The 15,111-nt window shown below is 38.2% G+C and overlaps 1 protein-coding gene across 1 annotated transcript; it reads right to left on the reverse strand.

Moving 5' to 3' along the window:
• Positions 1-3,027: 3,027 nt before the first annotated feature.
• On the reverse strand, positions 3,028-4,402 carry LOC137948738 (ethylene-responsive transcription factor ERF039-like). The gene has a single exon (XM_068794895.1). The coding sequence runs from the start codon at positions 4,346-4,348 to the stop codon at positions 3,590-3,592; it is 759 nt and encodes a 252-aa protein (XP_068650996.1). The 5' UTR covers positions 4,349-4,402; the 3' UTR covers positions 3,028-3,589.
• Positions 4,403-15,111: the final 10,709 nt, after the last annotated feature.

Raw genomic sequence — 15,111 nt, forward strand, 5'->3', positions numbered from 1 at the left:
CTGACTCCAATACCATGTGAAGTTGAGTGTAACTTTCATCCCAAAATGAGTAGCAAGTCAAAGAAGCTTAAAACAAAAAGCAATTCAAGTTCTTTTAACCAAAAATTTGGTTATAAGTTGAAACAGGGGAAGGGAGGGACCTTGGGTCAATGCTAATAACCCTTGGAAGGGTTAGTTGAAATAAGCCAAGTGACCCAACTTAAAGATTTTAATATACTAGGAGGGTTTTAAGTCATGTATTGAATAATTGAATTTGTTCAACAAAAAATGTGACAAAATTTAAGGGTCCTTTTAGAAAGATACGACCTTCGATCTCGATCTATTCTTCTTGCATATTTGGCTTTTTTGTTGTGACAAATTGCCCCAAATGATTGTCGACACTAAAAATAATCCATCTCAATATGGGTTTCTCATTTTTGTTTTTTTATGTACCTAATGGCATCGATAAGGGGATCTGTTTGGAACCCACAGAAAAGAAAAAAAAAATTAATCATTATTATTCTTAAAGTTATTTTTGAGAATAATAATAATGGTCAAATTTTTAATTTTGTTTTTTCTAGGGTTTAAACAGAGTTAATAATGGGAGGTTTTTGCAGGGAATAAACATGTGTGGGAGCAACCGGCATGGCCTGCCGACTCCTAGACAAGCATGGTTCAAAGCATCTGGTCCAAGCATTCGGAACCTGTACGTGTAGGGTACAGAGAAAGGCAGGGACATTTGACGTTTTTATTCTCCGGTGTCTCCTGCAGGCCTAACGTGCATGTGTCAAGATGCCGGCCGTGGTGAGCCCCACTCTACACATTCTTTTCCTTTTGTTTCCTAAAATTCTTGAAAGGTGTTACGTGTTACGCGTTACGCAATGTGACACCAATAATGAAACATATCAATAAAACATAAGAGGCCATAAAGATTTTCACCCAGACCCTGAGCCCGCACGTGGTCTGTCCGGTCTAATGCGAATATTCGAAACCCAGACCCTGAGACCTCACGTGGTCTGTCCGGTCTAAGGAAAGAAAATGGAGAAAGCCAGAGGAGAAAAACAAACCAGAGCAGACCCCTTCTCTCTCCCTTCCGATGAGGAGATCGGAAGATCGCGACAGCAAAGGTCGCCACTACGGAATCCCATTCTAAATATCTTATTACCGTTACAAACCCATCTGTACCACATCCCGGAGAACTCCATTAATTCCGGGACCCACCTTCCCCGTCGATCTTTTTTTCTCAACATGTGCTTCATTCAGATGATGAGATGCTCTACAGTGACATTTTGTATTCTCTCTCTCTCTCTTTGGCTCCATATTTTTTATGATCTCGTAGTGCAACGGGCCCTTTTGCTTTTTAATTTTTCCGGCCGTCTATTCACGTTTTATTCTATCTTTTTCTTTGCGAAAGAGAAAATTTCTCGACCTCATGTTAATGGATGTTTGTCTCACCTTGGGTTTTGCTTTTGAGTCGGGGAGTCGTCTTTTAGCTTTATTCCCACTGATCAATAATGGTGGTCTTGGAATTCGAGTGGGGACGACGATCTGAATTTCCAACAAGGGTGGATTTATAAATTTTTATATACCAGAGGACCCACAAAGAAAACCTAGTAACATTCACATGTTAATGTTTTATTTTACGTAAGAAAATGGAATTTAATTTATCTTATTCGAATAATTAAGTAAGAAATAATTAAGTTAATATTCTTTTTAGTATTTTAGAAGAAAAAAAAAGGAGAAAATGAGGCATGATTCATGCATCTATGAAGGCACATTCATCATTAATTGATTGAAAAAAAAAGCATTTGAAAATAAAACAAGTAGGTGATTAATAAGTTTTCGCACCGTTGGGCTGTAAACAACAACCACATTTTCCGTTTGTCAACAAAAAGAAAAAAAAATAGAATGCCTTTGTCGATAAGTAAGTGAATAGAGCAGGCGAAAAGGGAAGAAAAGAAAAGAAAAGAAAATATGAACAGTGAATAGATGATTGACAGCTTTTCGTACCGTTAGATTTGGCAACAAAAATGTTGATCAATCCAACATGATCTTCATCATAATATTGTCACCCACTAAGTTGTTGCTTGGTGGTCACAAAGTCACCATTGAGAGTTTATCCAATCCCTTCCAAATCAGCCATAAAGAAGCCACATTTCCATCACCCATAAGAGAGTCACATGTAACACAAAGTGACGAAAGTTACCTTGTCACATGTCAATAGATACTAAAGGCCCTCATATGACCCTATTCTTCACTATTGATTTTCCCTATGAAGCTTCTCACATTGATGAGATTAACCATGCATGAAAAGCATACAAGTATCTTATAATGTGGCCAAAAGCACATCTAAGCCTCTTTCCTAATTACAAGAAAGGAGAAGGTTATCATAAACTCTCATGCTTTGGTACTTTGTTATTTGTGTATTTACATTTTGTTAGTGACTTGATCTTGATTCGACCTAGTTTACTCGTGGAAAAATCATTAAAATCCTAGATATTTCAATCAACATCGACACAAAGTTTTTCAATGCCATAAAAGGGGTTGTTGTATTAAGATACCGATAATTGGCGTTGTCGATTCTTGTGTTGACAATTAACACGGCGAAATCCTTGCAAATTTTCATATCATGTTACCATTGGAAAGTGGCGAGGTGTGACAATTAGTTTAATTGGACTAGAGTTAAGAGCAAAACTTTGGTCTTTTAGACAAATTATTTGGGGATGACATTGACCCATGCCGGGCATCTTTGTGCTTTAGTATTTCAAATTTTGATTACATAACAAGTGTCACCAATCGTAAACCTTTCCTGATGACGGCTTGATCAAATAAAAACAGATTTTTTCGATGAATAGCCTTAAACCCTTAAATCTTTAATTTAAAATATTAAGGGTCAATTTAGAACCTCACGAAACAAATAAGAATTTGATCATTATTATTCTATTTCCAGTAACACTAGGGGATTACCGGGCATCAAATTCCGTATAGGAAGGCCCTCGTTCCCTCTCACTCTTTATCTCTCTCGTGGCAAAGATTGTTCTTCCTGGATATTTTTTTATTGGCAAGATTGTTATTCCTGGACACGATTAAATAAGAAAAAAAACAGAGAAGCCATTAAAATAAAGAGGATTTTGTGTCACCCCTCATCATCACCGAATCAGTGCAGAAGATTTCCTAATGTGGCAACGAAAAGGAAGATCAGATTTGACTGTTGGACTTCGTAGGAACCCATTTCTGCAAAAAAAAAACAGCTTGAATTACGTTACATTTTCCCTTCTTTCCGCAATTCAAGTACATGAAACCTATGTGATTTATGTGATATCAAACTGATAATTTTATAACTATTTTACATGATAACAACAGGGGCGTGAAGGGTAAGTTCATCACTTCCCTACTGTACATCTGCAGAAACATGAATCAATTCCTGAAAATCTTGAGCCGAATTGGTGTGTTCTGGGTGTGGGGATTGGTTAATGAACCGGTTGAATGACCCAGACTGGAAAAAGGATTCAGAATTTGACCGTTGCTTTCGAATCCTTGCGGAGTTGGCTTGATCATGGTGAGCAGAGTGGAGTGAGTTCCCGATCAGTTTAAGCTTGTACAGCGGAGTCTAGGAGTAGTCCCATAGAAACGGATCCTCTAGCCGGAATCCCTGGTCGACTCCGGGGGTTACCCAAGACGGAAAGTAGTAGAGGCCATCGGTTAACGAGGTGAGATCGGTGACGAAGAGGTCAGGCAGGTCGAAGAAGGCGTCGTCGTCGTCGTTGGAAGCAGAATTCGACGAGTCCGTCGTTTCGTCGGAGGCATTGGTGATGGAAGGGGAATGGGAGATTGCTTCTTCCGATTGGGCGTGCTGCTTGTCAGCTTTGTTTCGGAGCTCGTCGTAGTCGGTGGCTGCTGCTTTGGCGGCCGCAGCTTGGATGTCCTTGGGGCAAGCGGAAACAGGGCGGGGGAGTCCGTTGGCCAGTTCAGGGAAGTTGAGGTAGGCAGCTTCGCCTTTGATGGTCAACGCAGCCACATCGTGCGCTCTGGCTGCCATTTCCGGCGTCGGAAAAGTTCCCAGCCAAATCCTCGACTTCTTCCTTGGCTCCCGGATCTCCGACACCCATTTCCCCCAATTCCGCATACGGACGCCGCGATACGTCGGATGCTTCCCGTTATTCTTCGCCTTCTTCTTGCTCTCATTGCCCCCTGCAGCATAATCACTGCTCTCCTCCTCTCTCCCCGTCTCCGCTGACCCCCTCTTCTTTGATCCCAAACCAGATACACCCAATTCAATACCATCCGCAGAGGAAGAAGACGAAGCCGACGAAGAAGAAGAAGAAGAAGAAGTGTTGGCCTCGCGTTCAATAACGAGTTCTTCCTCCATGATGAACAGGTGGGGGAGAATGAAGAATGAGGAGTTGGTGTGTGTAATAGGAGAGAGAATGTAGAAGTGTGGTGGAGAAATTCAATCCCTGAGGCTTTTATGATGCCTCTGTAAGCTGGAAATGGAGAAAATAGGAGAAGGCATGGGCCCTTCCTTAAAAGAGCTACAGTAGCTGCCATTTCTCAATCTCCCTTCCACCTCCATCATGCATTTCTGAATAGTTTTTACTTCACTTTTTACCGTCTCCTGGACCTCTCCTGCTTTCTCTATACTTGGCCGTTCGGAGAAGAAACAAAATCTTTATGTACTTCCCTCTCTCCCCTCTTCTGTAGTTTTCTTTATTTTATCTGACTGTGGGACCTTGAAGCTGATTCAGGCTTCCGTATCTTCTATATCTATTCCAGCCTCTGAAGCTGTAACTCGTAGAGGCAAGGCAGTAGCCATGGAAATCACACGAGGAGGACAACTCACGGTCATAGATTTCGCTCGAGTCGGTGATTCGATGATGGGTCCCAACTCGATATTGGGTTGATGAACACCTTTCTCGTCCTTTCGGCTGTCTACCCATGAAGGGTTGTCGCCATGGATATCTGGGCGAGCTTCGGCCTCGGAAGACCCATGAATCTGCAACCAGAAAAGTGGGCATCCCCGCGAGGTGGGACGTCAAATCTTCGGCCGAAGCTCGAAAGGCACTGGTGCCTCATCCTCTTTTGGGCCCTCCATCGGAATTACAGCATGTGTCAAAACTTGGAGCTCAAAGCGACCTCTCATGGCGGGAGACAGTGATCTTTTAGAGAATCCAACGAGAAAGCTTTGCAAATCCAAAATAATCCCAGGTGGAGCCCCTTCATTAAGGAACCTTAGATTAAAGCCCTTTTAAGCGCTCCCCACCATTATAACTGTTCATATAATATTCAGCAGGTTTGTCCATTTGCAGACTAATAACATCACTTGGCTGTAGATTCCCACCCGTCATTACAGGGTCCTTCGTGTTTCCTTTCTCTTGGAAACTGCAAATCGAGTAATTGACTATAAAATCATGATTTACTTCTAGAAATCAAGCTTTTAATCCGGCTATCTAGAAGGTTTTAATGTACTAATCAGCACTAGCCACGGCAGGATTTGTACTTAGTTTTTTGGCTGCTCTGCTGACAAGACGTCGTCCTCTCTTCCGGCAATCGGAAGACTGTGCTGCTGATCGGTCAGACTCGCTCACCGGACAGTTTGCTGATGTGGATTTAATCATTTGTAGATCTTCTCTGGGTGGCTGCAAATTCTAGTTTTAGAAATGCAGATTATGGCATCAAATGGGTGGCCTTTTCTACAGGATGAAATAAACAAGGATATCGAAACATCCCAGACCTCCATTGTTTACTCTCTAATGGCCAACAGTTAGCTTCCTATTATTATGAGATTATCCTTCCTTGCCAGCCATACCTGCTTTCACCAACACTGTTCCACTTGGACACCCTTCAGCTCAGGTTCTTGGGAATTAAATACAAATTAATCACTCCTCCCCAAATGGACCAAACAACTGGTCAATAATGACTTTGTTTAATGCAGTTAAACCCTTCAACCATCATGTTTCCCTTAACAAAGGAGGAAAATTTCTGAATAGACGAGACGATCTTCTGCTTCGGGAATTTGATCGACATGGTTACCAGTATAATGATGAAAGGCGTCCCTCCCACACCTACCACCACAAGAAAAGGGCCTCACCAACATTAAAATTCTGCTTGTTGTGATTGTTATCTAACAGAGCTTAATTGCAGAGTTTCTTGAGACCTAAACCCAGATGGGGTCATACCACCTAACTGAGGATGGAAAATGCCAATCCCCTTAATAAAGCCATTCACTCCCAAGGCAACAGTGAAGGCCAGAGCATGCCTTGAGCTGCTTTTTCTTCCCCTTTTGTTGTGTTCTTTAATCAAGGAGCAGAAACCAGAGTAAAATACAAAGAGCTCAAGGATCTGAGAGCTTTCAGTTGATCAGAGAATGAGAAGATTCAGAACCAGCTCTGATTAACTCTCTTCATTGAGAGCTACCAAATTAAATTGCATGAAGTTCAGATGAAAAAAATGATGGGAGATGGACAGGTGATGTTTTATGATTATTGTCGTTTTCGAACATCACCAAAGTATATTCTAGTGGGAGATTTATTATCATTTCTTTATTCATTTGGGTTTCTATCAAATGATTCGTTTTCTTGCAAAGTATGTGAATGGTAAGTTAAATTAGTGAAAGGATTACTATTTTTTAAATTAACAGCTAAGAGAGGGTTAGTGAATTCATTCAGTTCTATGTGATTCTTCCATAATTATAGTAGCTTAGATTAATCTCAAAATAATTGCAAAGTATAAGTAGGATGAGACTTGAAAACTCGATACTCAAGATTTTTTTTTTCAAATGGTAGGAGAAGGTCCTAGTTGAGGCTCTAGTTTAAAAGACTCGGTAGCCAAAACTTAAACTAAATTAAATGGTAAAAAAATTAGTTGTTTCTGACAGCGGCTAGCTAATACACCCAAAAGACCGATCTGTTAGGTGCGGAAAGCTACCACCTTGAAAAGTGGACGGAACCACTCTGACAGTTTCTACCCATTTTCTTAAAAAATGACCTTTTGTAAAAATTAATCAAAATTAACCTTAAAAATCTTTAAAAAATAACCAAAAGTATCATCTTGAGTTGTTAATCACAATGGTAAGTCACGTACAAATTATGGAGACTTATATTAATCGCATCAAAGCTTTGAATCTTTATCTGTAATATTTCTAGAATGGGTCATTCGAACACATGTTGTTCGCTTGAAAGGTCTTCATAAAGCACGTTTTTTTTTTTTTTTCAGTCAATCCACATGGTTTTAAAACAAAGCCTTTTCCCTTTCATGTTTGTTTGAACAATCTCTATCTGGTAGAATGGTCTTTATAGGTTGTCTTGTTTCCTTCATTTCTCTTGTAGCCTTCCTTGGACTGTTTGTTTGAATGTCTTCTGGCTGTTTACGGGTAGAACAAATCCATTTACTCTATTACAAAAGGTCAATAGGAGATATATTGGAATTATAGATCAAAGCTCACAAATGGAGTATCCCTCCTCCATTTGTATGGTTAATATACGGGTTTAAGGTAGTGGTATTGTTTTTGGTTTGAAAAGGTAAGGAGAAGAAGCCCTTGAGACCTTCTTAGTCTTGTGTCAAGATATGACAAAATCGAAGTTATGTATTCATGTAATACCTACATGAATGAACAATAAGACACCAAACAAGGGAAATAGACCACGTAGGAGGCAAACCTGAGAAGGCTTGCAACATTAGAATATCTCCAGCTCGAGCCAACCAATGATCCCACTAGTAGGGCTTCATGAGAAAGAGTACTTCTTTTATTTGTTGTACATCTTTGAATCTTGAAAAAATGTACTACTTGTTGTTGGTAGTAGTGGTTTAAATGACACTCAACCCAATTGCTAGGACACTTTGTGAAAGTTGTGTGCACATGTTGGGGATGTCAATGCTTCATTAACTTACTGGAAATATGTCAATATTGCCAACTAATATCAATTTGAGTGTAAAGGTCTATCCAACAATCAAGTTAAAGTGTACCAAGGAGACCCTTGTGGGGTGACTTAATGACTAGAGTTTGAGAAAGCATAAAAACTCTTTGAAAATGAGAACAATAGTATTAGAAAATGAGAACAATAGTATTAAATGTAGAAGACAAAATCAAAACTATTTAAAAAATGGGATAAAACAACACCTTCTTGTCTGAAAATCCAAACAAGGGTTAGCTTCAAAACTTTCAAAGTTATTCAATTACCTCACTCTACAAAAAAGTAAAAAGTGTGGAGAGCCAAAGAACTTCCCTACAACTGCAATGACAAATTCATTATAGGATATTGCTAAAAGAAGATGAAAGTTTATGATAATGCAGAAGGCTTCAAAACCGCAAGAGGGATAGGAAAAAGATGTCCAAGAAACTGACAAACCATTAAGCCAATATCCACCATCGAAACCATGAGGATTGGACTAAAATTAGCCCTAAAGTAGACAATGGGAGACTTGCTCACCCTTCTCTACTTTTTGCTTATTATTGTGTTAGTTAATGTTACATGATATGTAACTACTTTATTTGATTAATTTGTTTCATTGTTTGAGTTGTATTTACAATAATTTGAACTTTTAGGGTTTCTTGTAAGGACATAATCACCATATAATATAATTGCCCTCATTATAAGTTAGATCAGGAAAAGAAGAAGGGGAGGAGAATTATAACCTTTGAATAAAACCCTAATAGCCCCCTTCCCCCAATTATAAAGAGAAAACTAGGGCAACCGCTTCACAAGAGTAAAATTTTCAAACTGCCCTTAATGAAACAATAGTCAAATTTCCCCCAATAGATCCGCTTACCAACTCAGTGTAAGGTGTTGATTAAGCTCCACAACTTAACAATTTAGTTATCACTTGTGCAAATCATTGCCTATCTGATTTGACAAAAAAAACTCACATTCAAACTCATAAAAGTCTTACGATTTGAGTAGAATTTGTCACCATTAAACATGATTCTTTTCTCATAATTGTAGAATGAGAAAAATAATAAGTTTTAGTCAAGTTTTTTATCAAGTTTTACAATTGGACAAAGTGTCCCTTTCAAAAAACTATTGAAGTTCTCATCTATTTAAGTTATTCTCACCCCAAACTAGAACATGTTTTTCTAGCCAAAAGCACCCACAACCACTCCTAAGCACCATTGTACTTTGAAATCGAATTTGAAGTTCTAATTAGTGTTTAAAAGAGCCAGTTATTATACTCGATTAAGTATAATCTAGACTAGCATTCTTTTTTTAAAAAACCAATTATAAAGATCATGTGAAATCACAATTACATTAAGTTGTTTTATATTTTGTCCTTTGATTTTAAAACCAATTTGACACTATTTTGAGCCTTGTATGTGGTCATAAGTAGGGGTGGCATCGAACCGAGCCGGTTCGCAAGTCGGCTCGGTATCGGCTCGGTTCAATTCGTCATTTATCGAGCTTGAGCACCGAAATCGGCTTGTTTACCTTAACGAGCCGAGCTTGATCGAAGCTAGGTTCGGTTTGTTGCTCGGGAGCCGACTCAAAATGAGTCGGATCGGTATGAATCGATAAGGGATCGCGAGCGAGCGGGGGAGAAGGAGCGGGAGCGGGAGCGAGGAGGGGGAAAATTTTTCCTCCCCTGTCGTCACTGCCGACCCCTCCCATCGGTTGTTGTCGCCGCCTCTACCGCCGTCGTAGTTGTTCGCTGGTGTCTATACCGTCGCCGCAGCTGCTTGTCGGCCGCCTCTATGGCCGTCCGTTCGATTTCTTCCTCTCCTCGCCCTCGCCGTCGCCGCCGCTTCCATCACCGCTGCTTCTGTCACCGCCACTTCCGTCGCCGCCGACTCCGTTATGGCCATCATCCCCGACGATAGGTCCTCCCCGGTGCCGTAACCCCCTTCCCTCCGCGTCGTCGGCGAAAAACCAGAACAGGGGAGAAATAATCTCCCCCTTCCTCGCGAGAAGATGATCTCGCACGTGCGATTTCACACGTGCGAGATCATAAAATAAAAAAATAAAAAAAACTTTTTCCTCGGGAAAAAATTAAAAATAAATTTTATTGAAATAATTTTCTATAAACTATTAGTGTCTCATGTTTTTTTAAATATTTTTCTAATTGAAATTTTTTATTAAAAATCATATAATTTTCTAAGTAAAATTTTTCGTACCAAGATGGAGTAGAAAACTGTATAGAAAATTTTTGAATAAGTATTTAACAGTTGATGTTGTAATACTTTTAACATGAAGCAATTTTCATTGCAATTTTGTGTTTGATATTTTATTTAATTAAAATTTTATCAATAAGTATAATAATATATTAGATTGATTATTAATTTTTATTTATTTCCCTAGAAGAGACAATAAAAGGTCCATTTAACTTTCCTAAGAAAATTTTAAAATATTTCCTGTAATTTTCTAATAAGTCAATAATAGTAATAAGATTTTATTTAAAGGTTTTCTTGGGAATATGTATCATAGGAAAAATATTTTTAGTTTTTCCTAGAATATAAATTTTTATCTAGGGGCACTTTCAAAAATTACAAAACAAGCTAGACAACAATTGGAGTAAAAAATATTAATATTGGTGTATTTTAATCCATTATTGAAATTCAATCCTGAACCTCCCCTATCATTATATTTTTTTAAAATGTATGCATAATTTTATATATAATTTATTCAAAGCCACCCCTACGTGCGAGATCATAAACAAGGAAAAAAAAACTCTTTGTCCATACCTCATGGCTCTTAAATAAATTGAAAAGATATTTTAGTAGAAATACGTTTCTAGAGACTATTAGTGGTTTTTTCAATAAATGTTGAAAAGACATTTTTAATAGAAATATAGGGACCATTAGTGCGTCATATTTTTTCAAAATATTTTTCTAATTATAAATTCTTTTTAAAAAATCATATAATTTTCCAAGTAAGATTTTCTTGCCAAGATGGGTTAGAAAACAATATAGAAAATTTTTGAATAAGTATTTGACAGTTGATGATATAATACTTTGAGCATGAGGCAATTTTCATAGCAATTTTGTGTTTGACATTTTATGTGATTAAAAATTTATCGATAAGTATAATAATATATTAGATTAATTATTAATTTTTATTAATTTCCTTAGAAAAGGCAATAAGAGGTCCATTTAACTTTCCTAAGAAAAAATTAAAATATTTCTTGTAATTTTCTAGTAAGTTTGTAATAGTAATAGGATTTTATTTAAAGGATTTATAGTTTTTATTTGGGTGATTGTAAATTGATAGTGATATTTTATTTTATTTTGTTGTGTTTGATTATTGTATAGAGTTTATTTATAATGTTATGCAGTGTATAGAGTGTTTAGATTATTTTATGGAGTGTATAAACAATTTCATGAAGTGTTTATGGAATGTATAGACAATTTTATGGAGTGTTTATGGAGTGTTTATGCAGGTATTATGTATATTGATTATACCCAATTTTAAGTAGACATGCCGAATTTTATACAAGTATTATATATATAGATTATGCTAAATTTTAAGTAGAGGTTATGCCCAATCTTATACACATATTATATATATAAGTTATGCCCAATTTTATGTAGAGGTCATGCCCAATTTTATGTAAAATGTATACATAATTTTATATACATTTTATTCGATATATATTTTTTGAAAAGTTTTAAATGTATGTTAAGGTTCGAGCTCTGCTCGAAGCTCGGCTCGAACTCGTTGGGCTCGAGCTCGATAACAATTTTAGGCTCGAGACGAGACGAGGCTCGGCTCAAAGCTCGGCCCGAAATATTTAAATCAAACTCGACTCGAACATAAGCAGGTTTGGGCTCGGCTCGGCTCGATGTCACCCCTAGTCATAAGTAACCCCTATAAATCCTCATAAAAAATCACCCCTATTAACCCATTCACTATAAAGGTTCTTTTTACTTCTTGTCATTTAACTCAAATTCTACGACTTATCTTCCAAACAGTACTTGATATCTGATCGAGAAGCAGACAAAAGGAAGAAGGGTTGCTCCAGATTTTTAAGGGCTCGGACCCAGCAGAGAACTGCAAGCCTGGCAGATGTGTTTACTAACCAAAAATCATGGTGACAAGGTCACAGTCACGCGTCCATTTCAATCAAAACTTGCAACCTGTCGTGTCATGGAGGTGAAGTGATCAGCTTCAAGCCAACAGCCATGGTCAGATTTTGAGACCTTACAACAAAGATGGTGCCGTGGACTGTCTTTCGTTCATGACAACGCAGTGAACAGTGGGCTTTATTCCTCATCGATGAAGAAAAGTGAAAACAGAAGAAGAGCTCTCAAGGATCCAAGAGCTTGCAGTGAACCATAGGACCAGAACAGCTCTGGTTAAGAAGAGTCTTCATCGACGCACTAAATTGGGTCTTTTTCACTATGCAAGGCTGCCAAAATAGCATGGAATTCATATTGAAAAAATTGATGGGAGGTGGACAGGTTTTGTTTTGTAATGTTTGTTCTTTTGCAACATCACCAAAAAGCATATTCTAGTAGGAGATTTATTGTTCATTCATTTATTCATGTGGGTTCTTAATCAAATGATTGTTTTCTTGTAAGTATTATGAATGGCAAATCAGCATCACTATTTACTAGCCCTATGTTTTCCTAGAAGCTGAAAATTTTATTTAATAATATAAACATCTATTATATACATAGAGAGAGGGGTGATCCAATAGAAAAAACCATTTGGTGAGAAACATGTGAAATGGTTATCTCAATTATCCGATCATAATCAATGGCTATCTCAACCGTTCGATCAATAGCTATCTCAGTCGTCTAATCAAAGGCTATCTCAGTCGTCCGATCATGATCGAACGGCTGAGATAACCGTTTCGCTTGTTTTGCACCAAATGGAAGTATTACTTTCTTGTCTCTCATCCTTATTAACCTGCATGGACAGTAATGTACATTTCTATAATAATAACTTACAATAACATTACATTTACAAAACTCTTATGCCAAAGTAACTAAATGTCACTTTGTGTTTTTTTTCTTGATTGTTTGCAGTATTTAAGTACATATAAAAGATCACTTCCAATTTTACCAGGTATTTCTTCTTCCTTTTGATGAGATTACGTCTTGTGGCATAGAATTTTTTTCTAAAATGCCGTATCATAGAATTTCAATGCTTTACAAAACAGTGTGTACACAATATAAAAATAAGTACATACAAGTATATCATCAAAACATGTACACATGGAGTCAAAAAGATGGGTGGATCCTAAGACAACTAAGTTGGAGGCGGGTATCAGTTGAGGATGGTGTCGAGGAGGTGTTCGATCCTCTTCTATCTTGCCTTCAACTCATCCAAAGTGGATAGGATATCTACATAGGTAGCCCTGACATCATTCACGACATCCTCTAATGTTGATAATCAATCAGTAGATGATGAGCCACCTTCTTACATTCTTCTCCTCTTCGCGAATTCAAACTGATCCGCAAGAGGCTTTGGACTTAGCTCATCTTCGGAAGTTGTAGGTTGAGGGTCTAATTTCTTTTGTGTCTTATCCTTTTGAATCCACTAACCTTGCTATTTAGCTAAGTCTATCTTTCCAACCTTGATTTCCCCAATGGACATCTTCTTAGTCATGTCCATTGATACCTCATCCGAGAGGTCCACTCTACTTGTAGGAGGATGGTTGTAACCTCCCAAGCGAATAGTAAACTAGCCACCAAGGAATTAATTGCAAATTTGGCCATCCTACTAGCCATGAAGTATCCATAATCCAAAGGAATTTTCTAGGAGATCGTCATCAACAAGAAAATGTCGGCCGTTGTGAGCCTTAACAAGGTTCCCTTCCTTGGATTAAACTAGTGAGTCACAATCTCCTTGGCGACTCTAAGGCATGGTGAGGTCTCGTATCCTAACCTCGTTGGAATTTTGTCATCTAACCAAAGACAGAGGATAGCATCTTGCAAATTTTTGTGGGAGGTCCTCATGGAGAAATGTCAGCTAGTTTTCTTTGACATACTTTGTCATGCCCATAATGGTGGAGCTGAGGAGGTCATTCAATGCTGGAGTCTAAATTGTAATAGGTGTTTTCTTCACATAGGAAGAAATCCTAAGGCTCCTCAATTTCGTAGTTTGTATAAAACACCTTCTCAAGAAGGGAAGGAATACACAAAGTTCTTGTCTCCAATAAGCCTCTATAGGGCTGAAAAAGCTCTTCAAATCCATCAATTTCCCTCTCACAAAAGGGAATGCCAACTTTTATTCACTCAACGACACTTTTGGGAGCAAAGGTGGAGAAATACCTTTCTCATTGCAGTCTTTTACGAAAGTATTCCCTCTAATTCAGTATTTCCTCACAAGCATCGCTCTCCTTCCTTCAAGTCTTCTTCTTGGCGATGCCTGTGGTCCTAACCATTTTTGCTTTATTCGGTATTGAGAGAAAGAGGCGAAATTAGGATTTTAGCCTCGGATTTGATGAAAAATCTCTCAAAAACGAAAGTGGAATGGAGATTCATGGTCCCTGGAGCTCTGGAAATTCGTTGGAAAGGGTTTTGGACTCTTCATCTACTCTAAAAAAACGCACATAATCAATATAAATTTTGAAAGCCCCATGTTTTTCTCGAAGATAAAGTGAATTAATTAATAAATATAATCGTTTATTCTGTATATATGTGTGTGGAGCCCCAGTTTAATTTTCCAAGAGGGAGAGAGAGAGTGACATGGAGCCTCCCTCCCTGCTCTAATGAGCAACTATCATCAGCTGGAGAGCAAGCACCCTTATTGGAGCTATTGCTCTTCATCCTATTGTGAAGGGTAAGGAGCACGGGAGGTTATCACATTGGGAGCCTTCCTCCCTATTGAGGAATATGTCCCCGCCTCCCCTGCTCTCCATCAGGATTATAGAGTAGGAGGGCATGGAGAAAGGTAAGGGACCCCTTCCCCAACTAAACAGCAAGAGGGAGGTTCATCCCCACTGCCCTCCCCTTGTGATAGAGGAAACTGGAAGGCAGGATCCCTCTGATGTTTCCTTGCATTAAAGGAGGCCCACAATTAAGATTCGTATATTCTCGTATTATTTAGCTTTTAAAATGGGATAGGGTGAAAGAAATTTATACTTCTCAAGGGTTGTGAGTAAATTTTAGGAGCTTAATAATTAACCCTTCAAATAAAATGGTTAAGGCTGCAATAGGAAGTGGACATATAAAAACAAACAAGAGACAGACGAAAGAAA

Source organism: Aristolochia californica, unplaced genomic scaffold (assembly GCF_029961685.1).
Source record: "Aristolochia californica isolate CCGP_79_NKW_82.1479 unplaced genomic scaffold, dmAriCali1.0.hap1 SCAF_13, whole genome shotgun sequence".
NCBI classification, from domain to species: Eukaryota; Viridiplantae; Streptophyta; class Magnoliopsida; order Piperales; family Aristolochiaceae; genus Aristolochia; species Aristolochia californica.